General features: G+C 40.9%; 1 protein-coding gene across 1 annotated transcript; it reads right to left on the bottom strand.

Annotated features, from left to right (window-relative positions):
- Positions 1–556: 556 nt before the first annotated feature.
- Positions 557–25,320, bottom strand: strap (serine/threonine kinase receptor associated protein). Its single transcript, XM_078553565.1, has 10 exons — positions 25,258–25,320; positions 24,916–25,081; positions 18,906–19,041; positions 18,119–18,200; positions 17,963–18,035; positions 15,569–15,668; positions 14,869–15,006; positions 4,952–5,088; positions 2,750–2,899; positions 557–1,696 (listed from the first exon to the last, which is right to left on the bottom strand). Exons 2-10 carry the CDS (start codon positions 25,025–25,027, stop codon positions 1,635–1,637), a joined length of 990 nt encoding a protein of 329 aa, XP_078409691.1. The 5' UTR covers positions 25,028–25,081; positions 25,258–25,320; the 3' UTR covers positions 557–1,634.
- Positions 25,321–25,653: the final 333 nt, after the last annotated feature.

The following is a 25,653-nucleotide window of genomic DNA, read 5'->3' as shown; positions in this document are numbered from 1 at the left end:
GGCGCTAAAAACACAAATGGTTTGAAATTAAATTTTACATAATACACCCATACGACCTTCCCACATGCATTCAGTGCTGTAAGAAATCTCTCTTTTGGGGGTACATTATCTTTATTTTGCTCAGCACAAAGCAACAACCACCCATCCCTCCCCTTAATTTATTCCCTCTGCTCAACGGCAGCTGCTCAAAGGCTTGCAACTAAGGCTGTTTTCTTTTTAAAGTATTAAGGGAGGGGGGTCAATGATTCTGATTTTTCCTTTTCATGTGGACAGATACTCAAAACTTCACTCAGCAGGCCCCTGCACGCATGAGGTTTGAGACACGAGCACAAGAAATTGTAATATGTATTACCACTACTTCAAGAACACAAGAGTATTACTATTTGGAACGTTGGAGTACTGCAATATTAAAATACTCGCTTCTATTAACAGCACCTGTGAATTAACCACCATTTTGGTTAGTTTGAGAATTTTAAGCAACAATTTGTACTAGTGACACCAAATTGAGAAACTAACTTCTCATTAGTCCACATTATAATGTAATATCAGAACATGGTCTAGTAAAGCAAAGGCAGGCTTCATATCCTGGCCCACTTTTATTGAATTTTTTAAAATCGGGACACAAGTGTCACAAAACATTTTCATAAGAGCATTATAACCCAACAATGCTGCAAATGGGAAAAATTAGGAAAAAAGTAAATGGGCATATCAGGATCAGGCAGTAACTCAAAAGGTCACCCTCAAGCCCATGATTGGGGTGCAGCATTAAACATAACCAGAGCTTACTAAGACACTCATTGATCTTATAATGCTGTAAGTAATCAAAGGTGTTGCCTATAAAAAGTGAACCATTCAACATTGCGAACCTACATTGTAAACACATAAGATAAACCAAATATAGTTCCTGTCAAATAAAGCACTGCAATTACTGCCCACATTTCTTTTTGCAGTGGACAATGAAGAATTAACAGATTTCAATAAGCACTCATATCCAGATCCAATGTACTTTTGAACATACACTTAGTTGCACAAAACAGAAAAAAACCCGTAAACACGCAAAATTTGAAGAGTACAAATACACAAGAATTTTGTGTTTGCTTATTTTTGCACATGTGTGGGCCAGTTTAATACTGCTTGAGGCATCGAATGCAAAAATAAGATGCCTGAAATGGTGACAGATTGTATATCATTTAAATGAATAGAATGACAAGACAGCTTGAATGACTTTTTATTATTAAACCAGAGTATTAGCATTGAATTTATGGAGGGCAAAGAAAAATGGATTCCTTTCTAAGGAAAACATACTTGAATCCATTATGCTATAGCTGTAACTTGACCACACTTCCTCAATGAGAAACTTCTGCCAAGATACAATATATACAGATGTTACTGGTCAGGCCCAATTAGACCAACACAAGATGGGAGGCAGCTACATTGAACATGCAACGGGTCGACTACTTTCCTTCCTTGCAGACAGCAAGTTCTTCTCTTATATACAGTTAACTACAGTTGTCTTCAGTTGACATGATTCCATTTAGATGTCTGCATTTGCCATGACCATATAAAACAGAAGGCTTGCTCTTTTTTCAGTTCATCAGATATTGCTGCTTGCTCCTTTTTCTCAAGCTGGCAGCTCAAGCTTTTACCTCTGGAGGGGTGCCATAGATAGAATCAGAGTTTTCAGAGCCAAGCTCCTCTGTAATTCAAAGAAGCAAGTGTAAAATGCATGCAGTTGGCCACAATGGCAGATTAATTTCAGTTTAATATAGGAAAGTGTGAGGTCATGCACTTTGGTAAGAACAATCAAACGGCAGACTATTATTTAATTGGAGAGAGGCTCCAAAAAAGTGCAGAGGGATCTGGGTGTTCTTATGCATGAAACACAAAAAGTTAGCTTGCAGTTGCAGCAAGTAATTAAGGCAGCAAATGGAATTTTTGCCTGTATTGCTAGGGGGCTGGAGTTTAAAAATAGGGAATTCTTGTTACAACTGCACAGGGTTTTGGTGAGGCCACACCTGGAGTACTGTGTAGAGTTTTGGTCCCTGTATTTAAGAAAAGATATACTGGCATTGGAGGCACTTCAAAAGAAATTCACTAGGCTGATTCCTGGGATGAAGGGATTGACTTATCAAGAACGGCTAAACAGGTTAGGCCTTTATTCATTAGAGTTTAGAAGAATGAGGGGTGATCTTATTGAAACGTACAAGATTCTGAGGGGGCTTGACAGGGTAGGTGTTGAGAAGATGTTTCCACTAGTAGGGGAATCTCAAACTATGGGACATAGTTACAGAATAAGGGGACACTCATTTAAAACTGAGATGCGAAGGAATTTCTTCTCTCAGAGGGTAGTGAATGTCTGGAATTCTCTCCCCCAGAGAGATGGAGGCTAGATCACTGAAAGTATTTAAAGAGGAGGTAGATAGATTTTTGAAATATCAGGGAGTTGAGGGCTATGAGGAGCTGGCACGAAAGAGGAGTTGAGGCACAGGGCAGATCAGCCATGATCTTATTGATTGGCAGGGCAGGCCTGAGGGGCCAAATGGCCTACTCCTGCTCCTATTTCTTATGTTCGTATAACAAGTATTTCACTCAAGGATGATCGAACTGCACATTCAGCACATGCCATCTGAGAATTAAACTGTTCCTTCAGAAAATCAAATGATTCTATATAACAAAGACGCATTGGTTCAGATTTAAGTCATGAAATAAGATTGATATCACAGTTAACTATGTAACAAAATGTACTTACCAGGAAGCACACATTTCCATAACCCATAGGTTTTACCAACAGTTGTCTGCCAAAGACGAAGAGTTCCATCTTCAGAACCACTCGCATATAGTTCTCCATCAGGGCTAAATCTTACACAATGGACTGGACCAAAGTGCCCTTTGTATGACTCTAACAAAAGGATTTATATTTGTCTTAGAACAGAGTGATCATAGCAGAAATAGATACAGCTAACCCTTGATTTTTAATAATTGTTACACTTGAATTTTAAAATATTAAATTCCCACTTTGCTGTGCTTTGCTTTGTAAAATTCAAAATTACAGGAATATCCAGCCATGGTTCAGCTGGTAGCGCTCCCAGCTGAGCCAGAAGGTTGTAGGTTCAAGTCCCATTCCAGAGACTACAAACTCAAAAATCCAGCCAGTGCAGTTCTGAGAGCGTGCTGCACTTTTCGGAGATGCAGTCTTTCAGATGAGACATAAACAAAGGCCCCATCACCAGGCCATCTGGTCTTCATCACATTGCTATTTGTGGGATCTTGCAGTGCACATAATCAGCTGCCATGTTTCTTAAATTGTAATAGTGACTGCATGTATGAAATACTTCACTGGCTGTAAAGCACTTTGGGACATCCTTTGTCATGAAAGACATTATTTAAACTCATCCTTCTTCCTAATTTGATTTGTTCAAAAAGGTCATCAGAAGTGCACCCATAGTGGGTAACATGATGGGCCAAAAGGCCTCCTTCTGCACCGTAACAATTCTGTGATAATATTAAAATCCTTGAGTTGATGGCACTGTCATAAACAAGCCTAGGGCATTGAAAACAATGTTGTTATAGTAACACCTGTTCTTGCTTGCTCCAGGGATGGCACTGCAAACTTTGAGAACAGTATTACTGGAACAAATTCTCACTTGCTTCAGATTTCAGCTAGCTTTAAGTACCATTTCCATTTTCTCCAACTAACTGTAAACAAGACCAAAGGAGATTCAATTTTCACATGTGAACAGACAGGAATCACAACTCATTTCTTCTCTTCACTAATCTTGACTGATATGCCATTTTTCAACAGCCTTTGTTTGCTGCTGACTCGATTTGTCAACATTCAAAGGTATCCATTACGAGGTTACAATTCTTGACAACTGCACATATCCCCAGTATTTCATCCAGGAGATTTAATTCAAAAGAATTACGGGGCAGAGGCTCTCAAAAACAAATAAATCAGCATACCAGACTCTGCACACACTGGAGAGAAATAATTTTCACCTCTCCTGGTGCAAAAGCTACAATGCTACCATGTTTTGTTCTTGGTTGTGTAATCAGATTAAAGTTGGTCATGAAATCTGTCTCATTTCAGACAGGAAACTTGAGATTTAATTTGTAGAATTATAAATTATTAAACTACTGTCAGTAGAAGTCCAGCCAAAAACCAGTGTTTCTTGTACAGTATTGCTGTTAGCCTCAATAGAATTGGCATCCATAGTTTTAATCAACAAGGGATAGTCAACCTGCAGCAACCAAGAGTTATGAGCAGTATGGGCTCATCTCCTGTAATTACAAAGTTCATTCTGCAGGCGCTGACTGATAGTGCTAAAATTTCACTGAAACTGATAGGGTGGAGTTTATGTAATGGTCTTGAAGAACCCAATTTCCAATAAAACAATAGCGAGACTGGGCATAGGAGGACACAAGGTTTATGTTGTCCTTCTGAATTCTAATGGGCTTCTTCGCATTGAGCTCCTGTTGCTGCTCTTTCCTCAGCGGTCAATATCCTCATTTTGAAAGCAGTAGAGCAACCATTTTAATGGAGTAACTGAAGTCAAATTTGCAGCTACCCCACCCAACAAAACAATCATGGAATGCCCTGTCAAGCTCATTTATCGCTGCAAGCCTTTACACTGATCCAGAAAGAAACGCAAAGCACACCAGCTGACAACAGAAAATATGCCTCAGATCCACTTGAATAAAAAATGCAAAGCAAAGCACAACTGTATCTGGGTTAACTAAACATTTGTTACAGACAAAAATTGAGATGAATTTTAATCTGTACAATTTGTAAGGTACCTTAAGGGCACAGTGAAATTTCTATTTCCTTATGGGCATTCTATACACTGGAATTAAACTCCAAGCAATAGCCATCCTATGTGCAGTGGCAAAAAACTGATTTGAAATACAATTCACACAAAGCAACTAATCCACTTGAAAAAATATGAAGACCTACCCAAATCCTCGCCTGTATTGTAGTCAAACTTGTACAGTTTGAAGTCATCACCTCCTGCAACAAAGACATCTTTCTCAGGGTGAAGAGAAGCAGAGTTGATTGATGCTGGTGTGTCAAAAGATTTGATCAGCTCAAGACTGTAAAAAAATAACCAGTACAAAACCTCACGGAATGCACCTAAATCTGTTTTCATCTACAAAAATTGTATTCTACAAGCATGAAAATACTGGTACCCTGAAGCAAAAAACAGAAACAGGATTCCAAAGCATGACCAGTTTGAGCCCTAAGGCACCATCACGCACTCGACTGGAGAATCCACAAACTTAATGTGGGGAGGAGGCAGGGTTAAAACTACAAAAACAATCTGGTTAGTTAGGTCAAGAATGCATCTCTTTTTATCTCTACCTCTAACAGTCGTTTGGCGGTACAGAACTTGAGTATCGCTGAAAACAAAGAGAGGCACTTTTGTCAAAGCTTTTCGTCTTGCACTTATCAGGGCAGTTCGCAAGAATACCAAATGTTTTGGGAATAATTTATACTGTATGAGAAGAGAGTGCTGATTGGTTGGCGAGTGGACTCCACCTCCCTTTACATTTGGTATTCTTACAAATTATTCTGATGAATGCAAGGCGAAAAGCTCCGACAAAAATGTCTCTTTTTCAGCAATATCTCTACTTTGTTAATATTTTTAGCCTGAATATAGAAGATTACCTCAAACTAAATTCAGGGTGACATTTTCCATTTCTGACAGCCATCTTGTGGTCTAATTAGTGCTGAACAATACTAAATTGAGGCTATTTTCAGGCAGGCGCAGCTTTCCAACAGTATCTTCTTCAAATATTTAATAAAATAACTTTTAAATGATGTAGTTTCTCCCTTGATAGCAGCTTTTAGTTAAGCAACCCATGCCTAATAACTCTAAAAACAGTGCAGATTACTTAAATTCATGTCCTCTATAAACCGTTCGGGCAGATACAGCCAATAGTACTACAATTTTCAAGCTAGCCAAAAATACAAAGAAACGAAGGTCCTTCAAATTTGGGCTAAGTTTTCTAGTTGCTCGATATTTCTAGGAAAAATTGTCGCAGGAAGCTATCCTGAACCTCCAGAAATTGACTACGTTTCTGACATCAATTTATCCCAATCTTTATGAACCTAAGCCTGCACCCTGCCCCCATCCCCATGAAAACCACCCTGCCTTTACATGCTTGTCTAACCTCTGCATTCATATACTATATCAATTCACAGCTGTAACCATGGGACCTAGACACTATTCCCTTTACCTTAAATCCTTTTCTATTTAATTATCTAGAATTTTCCACTGTCTACTTCACTCTCTTTACATCCTCACTTAGCATTGATTTCAACCTTAATCACAAAGACCACTCCTCCCCTTCTAACATTTTTGCTATCTTTTCTGTAAACCAGTGGTTCCCAAAGTGGGCTATGCATACCTTGGGGCTATTGCATATGTCTTTAATTACTCTTAATTGTGTAATGGCAGATTTTAAGGGATGGAAATTGTTCTCCATTGTTCAGGGGCTTCCAAACAATTGTATCTGGTACTCAAATGCTACGACTCACCTTCCCACTGCTCTCCCCAATTACAGATTGCTGCACTCATATGCTTGCTGCTAATCGGCACAACTGCACTAATAAAAGTTCCACTAGTACTATACTGAAAATTTTAGGAAAATACTGGAATGAAAAGTGTGCCTAGTAGCAACTAGCGCAGGAGAAAAACAACCACTGATTGGAGCAGCACATAAGCCCAAGCTCTGGCATTGCAGTGGTGCGAGAACAAGAGCTGCTGGGCAGGCAAGACCTCCCATGTCAGGGCATCGTCCTGTTGGAGCCAACTCACAAAGATACAAAGGGATCAGCGGGGCTAGAAAGTGGGGCTGCTGAATGAGCAATTCTTTGTGGGGGAGGGGGTTCACTGATATATCCTTTAGTTAACAAATGTTTTCACAACACGATCAAAATGTTGTAATTAGCTTCTTCATTGTATTGTTAAAAAATGTAACTAGAATATTTCAATTATTTTTGAATGTATCAATTAGTACAGCAAACGCAGAAAAAAATTGTGCGCTTTGTTTCCATTCAATGGTCACACAACATGGCATCAAACAGAAACTGCCTGCAGGGATAGGCAAAAAATTGGTAAATTTGAATAAGAACACAAGAAATAGGAACAGGAGCAGACCATTCAGCCCCTCAAGCCTGCTCCACCATTCAATAAGATCATGGCTGATCTACTTGTGTTTCAATTTCCACATTCCCATCTAACCCCGATAACCTTCGATTCCCTTGCCGAACAAGAGTCTATCTCCCTCTGCCTTAAAAATATTCAGTGACCCTGCCTCCACCACCTTGAGACAGAGAATTCCAAAGTCACACAACCCTCAAAAAAATTTCTCCTCATCTCTGTCCTAAAAAGGACGACCCCTAATTTTAAAACAGTGCCCCCTAGTTCTGGACTCACCCACAAGAGGAAACACCCTTAGACATCCACCTAGTCAAAGCCATTCAGGATCTTGTATATTTCAATCAAATCACCCCTCACTCTTCTAAACTCCAGTGGAAACAAACCATCTGTCCAACCTTTCCTCATAAGACAACCCACTCGTCCCAGATATCAATCTAGTAAACCTCCTTTGAAACATCTCCAATGCATTTACATCCTTCCTTAAATAAGGAGACCAAAGTTGCACAATATTCAAGGTATAGTCTCACCAATTCCCTGTAAAACTTAAGCATAACATCCTTACTTTTATGCTCAATCCCTCTGGTAATAAAGGATAGCATTCCATTAGCCACCTTAATTACTTGCTGTACCTGTATACTAACTTGTGACTCATGTACTAGAACACCTAGATCCCTCTGCACCTCAGAATTATGCAGCTGTTCTCCATTTAAGTCGTACTATGCTTTTTTGTTCTTCCTGCCAGTGAACAACTTCACATTTTCCCCACATTAAACTCCATTTGCTTGATCTTTGCCCACTCAATCAATCTATATCCATCTGCAACCTCATGTCCTCTTCACAACATACTTTCCTACCTATCTTTGTGTCATCTGCAAATTTAGCTACCATGTATTCACTCCCCTCATCTAAATCATTGATGTAAATTGTAAAAAGTTGAGGCCCCTGTACAGACCCCTGTGGGATCCTGCCAATCAGAAAAAGACCCATTTATGCATATTCTCTGGTTTCTGCCAACCAGCCAATTTTCTATCCATGCTAATTTGTTACCCACTACACCATGCGCTTTTATTTTCCATCATAATCTTGGATTATGGCACCTTAGCAAATTACTTCTGGAAATCCTAACTACTGTACATCTACAGGCTCCCCTTTATCCAATCCTTCAAAAAACTCCAATAAATTGGTTAAACATGATTTTCCTTTCACAAAACCATGCTGACTCTTCCCAATTGCCTTGAGCTCTTCTAAGTGCCCAGCTATAACCTCCTTAATGATCGATTTCAATAACTTCCCCACGACAGACGTCAAGCTAACTGGCTTATAGTTTCCTGTTTTCTGCCACCCTCCCTTCTTGAATATAGGAGTTATATTTGCTACTTCCCAATCTGATGGAACCTTTCCAGAATCTAGTGAATTTTGGAAAATTAACACCAGCGCATCAACTACCTCATTAGCCACCTCTTTTAAGACCCTAGGATGAAGCCCATCGGGGCCCGGAGACTTGCCAGCATGCAGCTCCATCAATTTGCTCAGTACCGTTTCCCTAGTGATTTCAATTTCACCAAGTTCCTTTCTCCTGTTCACCTACCCTGATTTGCAGCTATTACTGGAATGTTTTTTGTATTCTCTATAGTGAACACAGAAGCAAAATATTTGTTCATTTCTTCCACCATTTCCTTATTATCTATTAACTCCCCGCTGTCACCACTCACTTTACTTACTCTTTTCCTTCTTAAGTACCTGTGGAAACACTTGCTATCCGTTTTTACATTTCTAGCTAGCTTTCTCTCGTACTCTAATTTCTTTCTGATGATTAACCTTTTAGTCATTCTCTGCTGTTCTTTATATTTTGTCCTGCCACTCATCTTTGCGGAGTTGTATGCTTTTTCCTCAAGTTTGATGCTTTCCTTAACATCTCTGGTTAACCACAGATGGTGGGTCCTCCCCTTAGAATTTTTCTTTACAGTCGGAATGTGCTTATTTTGAAGACTCAAATATCCCCTTAAATGTCTGCCACTGCTTCTCTATTGATCTATCCTCTAGCCTAGTTTCCCAGCTCACTTCAGCTAGCACAGGTGTCATTCCCACAGTTGCCCTTATTTAAGTTTAAAATACAAGTCTTAGACCCACTCTTCTCCCTTTCAAACTGGATGTAAAATTCAATCATATTGTGGTCGCTACTACCTAGGTGCCTTTACTCTGACATCATTACACAATACCGAATCTAATATAACCTGCTCTCTGGTTGGTTCCAGAATATGCTGCTCTAAGAAACTCTCTCATAAGCATTCTAAGAACTCCTCATCCAGGCTACTACTGCCAATCTGATTTTTCCAGTTTGTGTGTAGATTGAAATCACCCTGATTATTGCTGTCCCTTTATCATAAGCACACAATATTTTCTCTTGAATACTTTGTCCTACACTGTGGCTACTGTTAGGAGGCCTGTAGACTACTCTCACTAATGACATTTCTCCACTACTATTCCTCATCTCCACCCAAAGCAATTCTACATCCCGATCTCCCAAACCAAGGTCATCTCTAACAATTGCACCAATGCCTTCTTTGATTAACAGTGCTATCCCTCCACCTTTACCTAGCTTCCTTTTCTTCTTGAATGTCACGTACCCTTCAATATTAAGGGCCCAATCATTGTCATCCTGCAACCACATCTCCGTAATTGCTGTCAGATCCATCAATTCATTTACTTTGTTAAGAACACTACGTGCATTCAGATAGAGAGCCTTCAGTTTTGACCTTTGTAACATGTAGTCTTGACTGATGTATTCTTTTTTTTTCTCTCTGTCCCTTCCTGCCACTCTGACCTTCATTTCTCATATTACTATTTTACTCTCCTGTCTTGACTCTACACTGTGAATTGCTACCTCTACCCAAGCTTGATCCCTCACCTCTTTTTAGTTTAAAGCCCTCTCCACTTCCCTAGTTATGTAATTTGCATGGACACTTGTCCCAGCATGGTTCAGGTGTAAACCGTCCCAACTGTACAGCCCCCACTTTCCCCTGTACCGATGCCAGTGCACAACAAACCGGAACCCACTTCTCCCACACCAGTCTGAGCCATGCATTCGTCTCTCTAATCTTATTTGCCCTATGCCTATTTGCACATGCCTCAGGTAATAATCCAGAGATAATTACCTTTGAGGTTCTGCTTCTTAATTTGGTACCTAGCTCCTCATACTGATTTTGCAGAAGCTCTTTCCTAGTTCTACCTATGTCATTGGTACCTACATGGACCATGACAACTGGATCCTCCCCCTCCCACTGCAAGTTCCTCTCCAGCCCTGAGCAGATGTCACGAACCCTGGCACCAGGCAAGCAACATAGTCATCTGGACTCTCGCTCTTTGTTGCTGAAAACAGTGTCAATCCCCCTCACTATACTATTGCATACTACTACTACTACTACATTCCTTTTTGCTCCACCCGCTTGAACAGCTTCCTGTTCCACAGTGCCATGGCCAGCCAGCTCATTCACCATGCAGACTTTGCTTTCATCCACACAGGTTGAGAGCACCTCACACCTGTTTGACAATTTCAAAGCCTGAGGCTCGTCCACTACTGTCTGCTCGGTCCCATTACCTGCCTCACTGGCAGTCACATCCTCCTGTCCCTCACTGCTGACCAAAACAGATGACCCTCTTCTAAGAGATGTGACTGTCTTCTGGAACAAAGTATCCAGGTATTTTTCCCTCTCCCTTATGTTGCGCAGTGTCTGCATTTCGGCTTCCAGATCTATAATCCTAATCCAAAATTCCTCAAGCTGCTTTCACTTCCTGTAGATGTGTTTGTCATGGATCGCCTTGACGTCCAAAAGCTCTAACACCTCACAGCTGCAACATAACACCGCCCCGCTATTCTAACTTATTTAGTTAAATTTACTTTAATTACTTTCTTCCTATGCTACAATTTCCTGTGTTTATTGAATGCTAGTCCCACAGACAATTATAGGTTACATGCTTCTTAGCTACAAGGTATGTGTTTTAGATGCTTGTTTTATTTTATTTTTATTGCTTTTTTAAATCTTTATAGTATGATTTTAATTTTAAAGTTTTCAACTTTTGTTTCTTTTACTTTAATGTTTTAGTTCTTTTTATTCATAGATCCACTCAACTCGCCTGTCTTAAGCTGGTTTTTCACACACTGTCGCTTATACTGAGTACTTACTGGCCAATCAACTTACTACCTTCCTGTGACATCATAGTTGCTTTTTTTCTCTTTTTCCCCGACTGTGTTCTTTTCAAATTGAAGTCTCTCCCGCTCTCCGCATCTTTTTCAAACTGAAGTCTCTCCCGCTCTCCGCGCCCTTTTCAAACTGAAGTCCCCGCTGCTCTCCGCATCTTTTTCAAACTAAGTCTCTCCCACTCTGCGTGTCTTTTTCAAACTCGGGGTACACGACTGAAAAAGTTTGGAAGTCACTGCTCTAGACCATACAACTTGTTTATTCAGTTCCCAGTCCTGACTATTTTGCACCTATGTTTCATGACACTAAATAAAGTAATGCACAACACAATTCAAAGTTCCACTAGCATGTGGGAGTTCCTGGATCCAGGGCAAACACGTCTGCAGTTCGTGTCTGCAGCTTGAGGAGATTCGGCTCAGAATCACTGAGCTGGAGGCTTAGCTGCAGACACTGCGATGCACCAGGGAGGGGGAAAGTTACCTGGACACTTTGTACCAGGAGGCAGTCACTGCCCTGAGGACAGGGTCATCTGATTTCGTCAGTGATCAGGGACAGGGGATGTGCCTGCAAGTGATACAGTTATGGAGACCCAGAAGGTAGAAGTGGAGGAGCCTCAGCCTTTGCAATTGTCCACCAGGTACAAGGTTCTTGGCCTGTATGGCTGAAAGCGGTGGCTGCAGGGCAGTTGAGCAATCTGACTATGGCACATTGGTACAGGAAGCCATTCAAGTAGGGGGAGTTAATAGGAATGTAGTGGTAGTTGGGGCCAGTATAGTCAGGGGAAAGACAGTTCTCTGCAGCCGAGAGCAGGAATCCAGGCAGCTATGTTGCCTGCCCACTGCCAGGGTTCGGGACATGTGCTCTGGGCTGGAGAGGAACTTTCAACGGGCGGGAGACAATCCAGTGGTCATGGTCCACGTAGGTACCAACGACATAGGTAGAAGTAGGAAAAGGTTTCTGCTGAGGGAGCATGAACAGCTAGGAGCTATAATTAAGAAGCAGAACCTCAGAGGTAATAATCTCTGCATTACTACCTGAGCCATGAGAAAATTGGCATAGGGTAAATCAGATGAGAAAGTTAAATGCATGGCTCAAAGGCTAGTATGAGAGAAATGGCTTTTGATTCATGGGGTACTGGCACCAGTGCTGAGGAAAGTGGGAGCTGTGCCACTGGGATGGTCTTCACCTGAACCATGCTGGGACGAGTGTTCTGGCAGGTTGTATAACTAGAGCACAGAGAGGCCTTTAAATAGTGGTGGCAAGGGATCAGGTTTTGGAAGGTATACTGAATTAAATAGAGAAGACAAGGCAAACGAGCAAGGTAGGAACAAGGGAAATGATGATCAGAGTGTAGCAGGAAGGGCAGAGTGTACAAACCTAAGAGTGCACCAAGCAGATAAGACGAGAGGTTACAAAAAAAGAGAGAGAGAACTAAAGGCTCTCTATCTGAACGCATGCAGCATTCTCAACAAAACAAATGAATTGACAGCAAAAATAGAAATAAATATGTATGATCTGGCAGCATTACAGAGACATGGCTGCAGGATGACAAAGACTGGGACATGAATATTCAAGGTGCATGACATTTAGGAAGGAGGAAGCTAGGAAAAAATGGATTGGTAGCTCTGTTAATTAAGGACGACATTGGTACAATAGAAAGAGCTGATACAATGGAGAGAGCTGACCTTAGTTCTAGAGATCAAGATGTAGAATCAGTTTGGGTGGAGATGAGAAATAGTAAAGCTCAGAACTCACTTATGGGAGTGGTTTATAGGCCCCTTAACAGTAACCACAATGTAGGGCAGGATATACAGGAAGAAATAATGGGGACTTGTGAGAAAGGTGCAGCTACAATCGTGGGTGATTTTAATCTACATATATATTGGACAAATCAGATTGGTAAAGGTCGCCTGGATGATGAGTTCTTAGTGTTTTTAGGACAGTTTCATTGAGCAGCACATTTTAGCACCAACCAGAGAGCAGGCTACATTCGATCTGCTAATGTGCAATGAGACAAGATTAATTAATGACGCCATGGTGAAGGCACCCCTAGATAGCAGTCATCATAATATGATTGAATTTCACATTCAGTTTGGGGAGAGATCCAACACTAGTGTTTTAAACTTAAATAAAGGCAATTGAGGGCATGAAGACAGAGCTAAGTGAACTGGGAAATTAGGTTAAGGGATAGCTCAGTAGAGATGCATCTTTAGATGGTATCCCAGTGAGAAAGACAGACTTCAAGGGGAGAAGTCTCTGCAGCATCCAACAAGCTCCAGGTATTTAAAACTGAAGCCTACATTCACACCACCTTTGGTTCCCAATCTACCTACCTCTTACTTTTTTTTTTAAACCTAGGTGTTGTGTGCCAGGCACTTCCTAATTAATTACACAACTGCATCAATTCTGTAGCGGCAACATCACTAGCCATGGGCTTTTTTTCCCACTGTTACAGTCACCTCCAGAGTTCTCAAGGATCCATCTTTGGCCTTTTACCTGCTGACCCATTGACAACTACAGACATGGAATGGGCTCCCACTCTACACAAATCCCTCTCCACTTTCGCTGCCACTAGACAGCCTATTTAGCATCCAGCTTTGATGAGTTATAATTTCCTCTAAGTATTGCAAAAACTGAAATAATTATCTTGCTCTCCCTGCCCCACCACCACCACCACAGCCACAAACTCCATACAGCCATCAACTCTTTACCCCCAACCCTTCCAGTCTCCAGTTGAACCAGACTATTGCAACTTCAGCATTTTGTTTCACTCCAAGCTGAATTTCCTAACTTCAATCTGCCCTTCATAACCACCTAGTTCCACTCCATAACATGCCCACCTCCAACCCTTCACAGAATCCATTTGCTACTGAAACTCATATTTCTGCTTTTGTTACCTGCAGACTGGATCATTCCTGATAAACTTGATTCCCCGCCTTGTAAGCATCAGTTCAACAAAATATTTAAAATTCATACCTTTCTGTTGAAATCTTTCATGGCCTTTTTTTTTTCGCCATCTCCAATTTCCTCCAGTCCTACACCACGACTGCTTCTTCCCCCCACACCAATCCTTCATCCTTGTGCACCCTATCTTTACCTATCAATGACAGACATGACTTCAGCCACCCAGGCTCTGGAATTACCTTCCTAAAATCCTCCACCTCCTCTTCCGACCCGAAGGCCCTCCTTCTACAAGTCTTTGGCCTCTTAACTTTGTCCCTTTTCGTAGTGCTCAATTTACCTTACACTTGCAAAGGTTTGTGGGACATGGGTACTATATAAATGCAAAGTAAATGTTTTCTCTAATGACTTGTGGGATTTCTTATAATTAAACATTTTCATTGAACCTGTTTTGCAGGTACAGCAGTACATTTCTAAAACTCAAATTGATTTAATAAATTCAGAGGGTTCACTAAATTCCAGAATCATATACTATTTTAAGTTATAAGAAAGACAGCATTTTGTTGAACAAAGTCAAAAGAAAATAAATGTTAAAGTATTCAACTTGCCTTAGTGCATTGTAAAAAGCAATCGTTTTTCCATAGGTTAAAACCAATATCTCGCCATCAGGTATGTACTCTACACTGCTTACAGATGATCCAACATGAATGGTTTGCACTTCAGTCATGCTAGACCTGTCCCAGAGCCTGTCCAAATAAAAACACAGGAAGATAAAACACTCTTTCAATAAAGAAGTTTCATGTACAGTTTCAATAGGTTGAGGGATACTCTCCTCCCTTCATTCATACCATCTTCATGTTAAGTTTAAGCTGTTTAACACTACCAGAATCTTCTTCCAATTCTAGTCTGGAGTCACATGTGTTGTCCTGGGATTTTGGCCAGGTCTCCTGACATAACCACATCAAGCAGCCTCAAAGGCAGCAGAGCATAGGGAGAGGATAATGTTGGAGAAGTGGGAAGGTAGCAGAGGGAGAGACATCAGAAAATAGCTAACATAAAAGCAAAATACTGTGGATGCAAGAAATCTGAAATAGAAACAGAAAATGCTGGAAACACTCAACAGGTCAGGCAGTTCAATCACTGTCACCTGAATTCAGACATTTCCTCTCAACCCACCTCTCCAACCAGAGAAGCTAAAAAACCCAACCATTTTCCTTAAAAAGGTCAGATTTTACTTATCGTAAAATCTTTAAGTATATATTTGTTTATTCATTTTAAACTTGACAACTTCACACCAAAAATGCTTACCTTACAGTCTTGTCATCAGCTGCTGAAATTATCTGCCTGTCCCCATTACACCACAGGGCTTTCTTAATACCAGAACTATGACCACTGATCTCCAGAGGCTCTGACAGAGAAAGAACATCAGGTTTTACATGCAACCACCATATTCAACAATGACAAGTGAACTTTTCTCATTCCAAGAATGACCAACCTGTTAACAAATTTGACACCCGAAGACATGACATATAACTCAGTGACCTATACAAATGCTTGGATTTTCAATTTCACTCTCTACCAGTTCATCTTTAAATATGTTTTTGCCGTGACGCTTGTTTCCCCTCAATGGCCTTAGTTTCAAATACCGTTGAAGTACTATGCACACATTTATCTAGTCAGCAGATTCTTAATGTTTAATAAGCCTCTTAAGTACAACACAATCCTGCATTATGTTCCATCCCTTCTCCAAGATCATAAAAAGGATCAATTTGGGATTTTCAAAAAATGTTTGTTACAATAGCTGATCTACTTCAAATTGGCAGTGCTGCATGCCAGGTGTCATCTTTTAAGATGAGGTTTTAAACCGAGGCTCCGTCTGCCCTCCCATGTGATAGCTCAAATAGGAATAAACATGTATGATCTAATAGCCATTACAGAGACATGGCTGCAGGATGACAAAGAGAGAGCTGAATCTTCAAGGGTACATGACATTTAGGAAGGACAAGAAGCCTGGAAAAGGTGGAGGGGTAACTCTTAATTAAGGACGACATTAGTACAATGGAGAGAGATGGCCTTAGTTCTACAGATCTACCCAGAGATTTAAAAAAAGATGTAGGAATAGCTTAAAGGCCCCCTAACAGTAGCCACACTTTAGAAAGAAATAATGGGGCTTGTGAGAAAGGTACGGCGATAATCATGGGTGATTTTAACCTACATATAGATCGGTGAATCAGATTGGCAAAAGGTAGCCTGGAAGAAGTTCATAAGTGTTTTCAGGACAATTTCTTAGATTAGCACGTGCCAGAGCCAACCAGAGAGCAGGCTGTTACACATCTGGTAATGTGCAATGAGACAGGATTAATGACCTCATAGGTATCAGTGATCACAACATGTTTGAATTTCACATTCAGTTCATGGGAGAGAAAATTGCAAGGCAGTGACAGAGCTGGCTAAAGGGAACAGGGAAATTAGGTTAAGGGACAAGTCAGCAGAGATGCGGTGGCAGATATCTAAGGAGATGTTTCATAATCAACAAAAATACATTCCAGTGAGAAATAAAGATTCTAGGGGAAAGACCTACCCATCTGTGGCTAACTAAGGAAGTTAAAGATGGTACCAGATTGAAAGGAAAAGCTTACAATTCCACAAAGGCTAGTGACAGGTTAGAAGAAAATTCCCTACGTTTCTGGAAAGGTCCCATCAGATTGGAAAATAGCAAATGTAATTCTTCTATTCAAGAGAGGGGGGAAGATGGAAAGCAGAAACCACAGGCAAGTTGGCTTAACATTCGTCATAGGGGAAAGGCTGGAATTTATTAAGGAGGCTGTAGCAGGGCACTTAGAAAATCTCAACTCACTAGGCAGAGTCAACATGGCTTTGTGAAAGGAAAATTGTGTTTAACTAATTTACTGGAGTTTGTCGAGGAAGTAACAAGCAACATGTATAAAGAGGAACCTGTAGATGTGGTGTACTTAGATTTCCAGAAGACAAGGTGCAATATCAAAGGTTACTGTACAAAATAAGAACTCATGAGGTAGGGGGTAACATATTAGCATGGAAAGATGACTGCAGCGATTCAAGGCAGCAGCACATCACCACCTTCTCAAGGGCAATTAGGGATGGGCATAAATCCTGGCCTAGTCAGTGACACCCACATCCCATGAACAAATAAAAAGCTGGTCATTATCACATTGCTGTTGGTGGGATCTTGCCATGTTTTAACTGGCAAGTAGGTGACCACGTTTTCTATGCTATACTTCAAAATCATTTAATTGGCTATAGAGGGAGATGCAGCCGCCATGATTATCTAGATGCAAGTCTTTTTCTTTTTATACTTAATCCAGGTGAAAGCGCTTACAAACTCGTCTCAAGCAACTCCCCAGACAAGAACAAGTTCTAACCAGCAACATTCAATGTAAAACCATTAATCATTAAACATTCTCCCATAATCAACAATATGAATGTGTACTTTTCCTTCAAATACGACATAAATGAAAAATTTCTTGACAGCCAAGTACTTATATCACTGCAAAAAGGTTAGCTGGATCACATTTATAACCCAGTAACGAACACCATGTGCAACACTGCTCATTATACATTTATGCGATCTCTCCAGCAACATCGCAATATGGCTGTTGAAATAAAAGCCCTAGTTTTACATTCTAGCTAGAGAAAGCCTTTTCAATAGCAATCACGCCTCACCTGATTCAGGTTTGTTCAAATCATAAATACGCAAAACTTTATCTTGCCCGCCAGTCAGCAAGTTGTTGCTATCCTGAAAAAAAAAAATCAAATTAAAATGGTTCCAAAAATTATGGATAGGACTATGTACTGAATTAGATTAGAAATAGATTTTACCTGAGTAAAGTCTACAGTTTTGACAATATGTTTGTGGGCTAAAGCGATCAATTCATCACCTGTCACAGCATCCCACACCTTGCTGAGGAAAAAGAAAAACAAATTCAGGTGAAGTAACTCTCTACCATGTGAAAATAAATATACGACTGCTGAAACAGTTTTCCTGAATACCAACTACCAGACCCAACTTTAATCCCAAACTTGGCTGGCACTTACAAAGGCTTCATCCAGCCTACAAAGCCACCGAAAGCAGCTAAGTTATCATGCACATCGAGTGGCAGTGTGAATATTTCCTTGGGCCACATGAAACATCAAGGCTTCGAAGTGACATTCCAAGTCTGCATATATGTGAGGTTAATTTGTGTACCTCTCCAGTTGCTAATACTAACAGATCTTAGTGTTTTGATTTAGGATTGCCCACTAGAGTTAATAGCTTGACAAATATCTCTTCCACAGGTTCAAGGTACAAACACAACAAAGCAACGAGTTGCCAGGGGTTGGTTGGACAAATGCCTGCCGTGTGCAGCCACACAGCTCACGGAATCTCATTTGTAGACCTTTAGCCAATATAGAATTGCATTTTTTTTTAAACTTTAGACAAATAAAGTAATTTTTCCATTTGGGTTAACTTTCTCTCTTCAGTGCAGTAGAGTTTTTTTTTAAATAAGCTAAATCCACAACCTCCTTGATCTCATTACAATATATTCTTTGATGAATAAGATTATTAATTGTCTTTAGTGATGAGCCATTCACGCCGCCGCTACATACAAAAGTGAGAAGTACTCACGCTGAAAAATCTGCTGCTGCGGTTGCTGCCCTATTGGCTTCTTTATTTAAAGTGGCTCCCCAGACAGCACCTTTGTGACCCAGAAACGTCCCAATCCAGTCTCCTGTGTCACCCTGGCGCATCATAGGCTTGCCATCTGAATGGATATCAAATATTAAAATGAATTGTAATTACAGAATTTATACAACAATTTGCATTTATATATTGCCTTTATCATTGCAAAATGTCTCAAGGCACTTCACAGGAGCATTAATCAAAAGTTGGAACTGAACCACATCAAGGAGATATCAGGACAGGTGACCAAAAGCTTGGTCAAAGAGGTAGGTTTCAAGAAGCATCGTAAAGGAGGAAAGATAGTGAAGTGGAGAGGTTTAAGGAAGGAATTTCAGAGCTCAGGGCCTAGGCAGGTGGAGGTACAGCAATTAATGATGGAGCAATTAAAAAGGGAGAATTGCAAGAGGCCAGAATTACAGGAGTTCAGAGATCGAGGAGGGCTGTAGGGCTGAAGGAAGTTAGAGAGAAGAGCAAGGTCATGGGGGATTTGAAAACAAGGACAATTTTAAAATTGAATTTTGCCAATCTGGGATCTAATGTGGGTCAGAGAACACAGGGTGATGGATGGATGGGACTTGGTGCAAGTTAGGATACAGGCAGTATAGTGGTGGATGAACTCAAGTTTATGTATCGTAGATGATGGTGGTCAGCCAGGAAAGCATAAGAATAGTCAGGTGCAGAGGATAAGGGTTTCAGCAGCAGTTAGGTGATCTTACAGAGATGGAAATAGATGGACTTGATGCAGCAGTTACGTGATCAGAAGCTCATCTTAGGGTTAAATGAACGGTGGGATTCAAACAAGGGGTTGCAGGAAAGATAGGCATGGATTTGAGAGGTAACAACTGTGAGGAACCGGTCTTTGGAAAATTTGAAGGACATTGAATTTTAGACATTCTCCCTCCTGAGTTATTTTTAAAAGTTGCAATATTAATTCGGGGCTGTGAAAGTGTCATTCTTCAAGAAACCATGGATCAAGATAGATGTCCAGCGGCGAACACCTGGAGAGGGAAGAGATACTTTGTATATCTAAATTAAGAAAGAACTGCTGTCGCCAGGCTAAAGACAATTGCTGACTGGTTAAAAACACCTGATGAGAGAAGTATTCTTTGAACATTTTAGTCTTTAAAACTCTGTCAGAGTGAGTGTGGGTGTGCCTTAGAAGCAGGCTGCAAGAAAAGACTCTCTTTCCCTCGCTCTGCCCCACCTGTGTGTGAAACTTTCCACAGAAATGTCTCATCGGGATAAATCATCTGCTTTATTTTGAGAGTTCGCAAAGTTGGGATACATAAAAGTCATCAAGGACAGTTTCACCAAAAAAAATCCATCTGAAGGAACTTCCAGATCTATTGTGACCAGAATTCTGTTTGATCAACATCAGGATCTTATCGAATTATATATTTTAAAATAAACATTCCCATACTCCAGCTTCTGCAGGGGGCTGTGTTTGTTTTGCCCTATTTTGTGTTTGAGAGTGTATGGGGGTTCAAAAGTCTGTTTTTTTAAAAAAGGAGAAAATAGTTATCATTCGAAACTGCAACTTCTTTGTTAACCAGTTTATTAACTTATTTTTTAAAAAGCAGTTTGTTTTCTAATAAAGCAATTTTTGTGTGTATACTGAAAGAAGCCTGGTTTGAGTCTTTATGCTGGGAATAACAGTAACAAAGGGCAGTGTGAGTGTGTAGGGGTTTTGAAGGGGACTGTGACATAAAAAGTGGAATGAGGGTGGGGTTGAGCAGATCATAGTTGCAGAAATCTCTTGGTCAATGGAGGGCCAAAGGGTAAAGAGTTTTGAATTTAGAAATGCAATTTTAAGTAATTAGGCAAAGTATTTTCCCCAGAGATTGGCGTGCCTGGGGTGTGGGGGTCAGGGCGGAGAATACAAGGAAGAGATCAGAAATGGTCTCGTGACTGACACAGGAGAGCGAGGTCATGTAAGATGACAAGATCAAGGGGGTGCCAATGAATATGGATAGAAAGATTTATGTTGCATGAGAGATTTAAGGGAAGATAGGAATCTTGAATTCAGAAGGGAGAGCATGATGAGTTAAGGTACAGGGTGGAATGACCAAAAGAGAAGTCACTTGGTGAATAGACTGAGGGAGGAAAGTAGTGAAGATGAAAAAGATCAATTCTACAAATAGCCGCGATAATGCCTCTGAAAAAGTAACATTCATTCTCAAAATACTTAGGCGGCAATAAACCAAGACAATTCATTAAACTTTAAAGCATAATTCTCAGCCAAGAGAGCTAAAATCACTCTCTGATACCTTGCACACAAATCCGCTGATATGGGATTTTAACATTTTTATTGCCATACTATGTTGTAATGTTCATTAAAATGGAACACTGTCTTCTGCAGCATGTATCTTTTTCCAAAGTTTAATTGTGTTCAATACTCATGGATAAGTCTACTTCTAATCATTCAGCCATTATCTACATTAAAAATTAAAACTCTCCCAATTATCTGAATTAAGCAAAATTAAATCAAGAATATGCTAGCTACAATGTTCAGGGCAGATTTAGCCCAAAATTTTTCAACAAGGGTTGTTATTTTTCAATATACATTGCTTTTACAGAGATCAAGTGGAAAAAGATCAAGGGATTTTGCAGTCCCTTTGAGGCCTGGGCCTCTTAAAATGTCCAAAGAAATAGCAGGATTCAAAAAGTAAAAGTGAGAGAAACCAGAAAATTATAGACTTCAGAGTCTAACAACTATTGTGGGGAAGGTATTGGGGCAGAGTGACTGTACACTTGAGAAACTGGAGCTGAGAGATCCAACATGAATTTGTCAAATGTAGGTCTTGTGTAAAAGAAACTGAATTGTTTTGAGAAAGTAACTAAAGTAATAGACAGGTGAGCATTTATAAACAGTTTATATGGACTCCCAGAAGGCATTTGTCAAAATTCCACCAAAGAGACTGTTAGCTAAAATTGAAGCTGATGGAATTGAAGACAAATTATTCATTTAGTTAGCACATTTGTTAAGTAGTCAAGCACAGCAGGCATAATGGGTATGCACTCAAATTGGAAGGAAGGGACTATTCATGTCCCACAAGGGTATGTGCTAGGGCTTCAACTATTCACACACTATAGGGTATTATTTATATCGTGTAAATTAGGAACAGCAGAGGTCTAAAGAGATTTAGGGGGCCACACACAGGTCACTAAGAGAAAATCAAAAAAGCTAATGGAATGCTAGCTTTCAAATTCGAGGGCTAGGATAGAAAGGGGAACAAGTTTTACTGTAGTTTTATAGAGCTGGGCATCACTACTTAGAAAGCAAGTATTGCCTAGCAGTGCAGATTCACTAAAATGTTAATCTAAACTTGGAGCCCTTTTGAACTAAACTTTTATTTCCTGGATTATTGAAGGTTATGGGATGATTGAATTATGTTTTTACCGTTTTGAAAGCAATTGAAAGAGAGAAAGAATGGGAGAGAGAGAGAGATTTTCTGTTGGTGTGGGAGTCAAGGAGAAAGGGTTACAGGCTTAAAATCAGAGTCAGGCATTCAGAACCAAAGCAAGGAAACAATGAGCAGCAAGAGTGTGGAACTCTCTCCATAAAAAGGCAGTAGATGCTCGCTCATGTATTTTACATCAGAGATAAAAATATTTTCACAAGCCAACAGTATGAGAGAGATCTGGAGCCTCGTCTGGAGGGAGGGTAGAGATCAGCCATGATGTTTGAATGACAGAACAGGCTCAAAGAGTTGAATGGCCTACTCCTGCTCATATGTTCTTCTGCTATAGGCACATCAATTTCTCATATTTAGTCTGTCAACTCCAAGATTTTAAGCAGAACCTAGTTCTCTAATCCAAGCTGAAATTCCAAACTAGGACAACATTTCAAATTTAATTCAGCCTCTGAATCTTGTTCTTACTCTACAGGGTTGATTCATGCTGTCACTTGAAGAGGCATTACCCGATGTATCATTTTTAACTGGTGTTTCACCCAAGTTGTCAATCCATGCTTTACAGCTTTACAAAGCAGACAACTAAAATATGAAAGTTATCAGACAATTCAACATATTCAACCGGAAAAGGTCAGCATAATAAACTCCTCTTTTACATGATTATGCTTAAAGCACAGGTACAAGATTTTTTTTCACTTGTCCATCCCTAATTGCCCTTGAGAAGGTGGTGATGAGCCACCTTCTTGAACCACTGCTGCCCACATAGTGTAAGTACACCCACATTGCTGTTAGGGAGTTCCTGGATCTTGGCTCAGCGACAGCGAAGCAAGTGATATATTTCCAGGCCAGGATTTTGGGGGGGGGGGGGCAGGTGTAATTGATCAGATTAGCTTTGTCCTACTTAGTGTGATCAGGACATACCTAGGCAATTTTCCACATTGTCATGTAGATGCCAATGTTATAGCTGTACTGGAATAGCTTGGCTAGGGGTACTGCTAGTTCTGGAGCATAACTTTTCAGTACTATTGCCAGTATGTTGCCAGGGCCCATAGCCTTTGATATATCCTGTGTGTTCAACTGTTTCTTGATATCCATGAAGTGAATCAAATTGACTTAAGGTTGGCATCTGTGACATTAGAGACCTAAGGAGGCGGCTGAGATAGACCATCCATCCAGCACTTCTGGCTGAAGATAGTTGCAAACATTTCAGTCTAGTCTTTTGCAGGCCTCCAGCATTATTGTCGATGGTGATGTTCATGGAACCTCTTTAAATTCATTGTTTAATTGGGCTCTACCATTCACAACTGGATGTGGTCAGACTGTAGAGCTTTAATCTGATCTGTTGGATGGAATACAGCTAAGCAATCCCATACATTGTTCAGCATGCATGTAGTCTGGTGTTGTTGCTTCAACAGGTTAGCACTTCATTTTTATATACCTGGTGCCACTTCTGGTATACTCTCCTATACTCTTGTTGAACCAGACTTATTCCCCTAGCTTGATTCACTTTTGAGCTCCAGATCTGATTTGAATATATCCCATTTAACAGTCAGAATTACAGCAAAAGTGAAGTGTCCCGGTGTGACCAGAGGGCTTTCGCTGCACAAGGATGTGGAAAGAATGTTTCCTCTTGTGGAAGAATCTAGAACCAGGGGTCCCAGTTTAAAAATAAGCGGTTGCCCATTTAAGACAGAGGTGAGGAGAAATTTTCTCTGAGGGTCGTGAGTCTTTGGAACTCACTTCCTCAAAAGGCGGTGGAAGTAGAGTCTTTGAGTAGTTTTAAGGCAGAGGTAGCAAGATCCTTGATAAGGGGGTGAAAGATCATTGGGGATAGGTGGAACTGTGGAGTTGAGGCTACAATCAGATCAGCCATGATCTTATTAAATGGCAGAGCAGGGTCAAGTGGTCTACTTCTAATTTGCACGCTCATATTTCAGGACTGTCACATGGTCAGTCCAATCAATACCACCATGACCAAATTCACCTCAGGCTTAAGGATGCTGAGGGCAAACTAAAGTAGGTCTTTCCGTCATTGGTTCTCGTCACTTGCTACAGGCCACAAGCCTTCAGGACTTAGGCAGCTCAGTTAGTAATGCTACTGAATCATTCTTGATGATGGATATTGAAGCCCTCCAACCAGAGTACTCAAACTCATTTTCTGACATCTCTATTTTTAACCCACCTCATTCCAAAATCGGGGATATCTGGTAACAGCATAAACAAGGTCTAAATATCAATACATGCAGTACAATCTCAATCGCTTCCATTGAAAAATACAGTGACTATGGAGAATTTTAAAAAATCTACAGTCTGTTGAAAATAAATTCTATAAAAAAAGTCTAAATGTGCTTTGGTTCTATCCCAGTCATGTCATTAACAAACCCTAACTAGACAGTAACTTAACACAAAATGGCATTTGAAAGATGGAACAAGTGGGAAGCTGCCAAGTCAACACATGGAATCTGTTGAACCCAATCACAGGCCTAGTGGAGAGGCTTTAAACCATGATTCCCAGCCCCCCGCCCCCCGGGGCCTGGCCTCACCTTTACAGGCGCTGATTAAGAAGTAACCGTAAGGCGTGATCCCGCTGAAAGCCAAATCGACCACGGGCCTGGTGTGGCCGCTGCAGGTCAATGGAGTTTGTCTCATCGCCATCCCGAGGCCTCGGCCGAGCGGCCACCAGGCAGCGCGGCTCCTCTCGTCGGCAACCTGGAGAGAGAGAGAGAGAGAGAGAGGCGGTCAGAGCCCGGACCCGACACGGCTCCCCAGCCCCCGATCCCCCTCCCCAGTACCCGAACGCGAGACGGACTCCCCGCCCCTCCGGGTCTCGGTCGGTCTCCTTCGCCCACTCTAACCGCCCACCCGACAGTGACAGTCCCTCTCACCCTCGATCCGCCGCCAGTGCCTCGAGATCCCCCGTGAGCCGCAGCGGAAATAGCGTCAGGCGGCCTGGGATGCAGCAACCGCACATGCGCATTTCCATTGACAGTGCTCCATTCATAAAATCCATCCAACCCCAATGCAAAATCTCAACATGGAACTTGCCTGCCAAATAGAATCATATAAATCCATCACATACCTTAAACACTACAATGTTTTCTTTTTAATTTGCAGGACAGAAAATAAGCCTTTTTGTAGCAGAATTCATTGAATTGCCAATAACAGTGGCTTCCACTCCAGGACTTGAGCACCACATCTGGGCTGGCACTCCAGTACATTACTGAAGTAGTGCAGCACTGTTGGAGGTGCTGCCTTTCAGATGACAGGTTACACCATTCTGC

Source organism: Cetorhinus maximus, chromosome 12 (assembly GCF_964194155.1).
Source record: "Cetorhinus maximus chromosome 12, sCetMax3.hap1.1, whole genome shotgun sequence".
NCBI classification, from domain to species: domain Eukaryota; kingdom Metazoa; phylum Chordata; class Chondrichthyes; order Lamniformes; family Cetorhinidae; genus Cetorhinus; species Cetorhinus maximus.
This window is presented reverse-complemented; position numbering and strand designations above follow the sequence as displayed.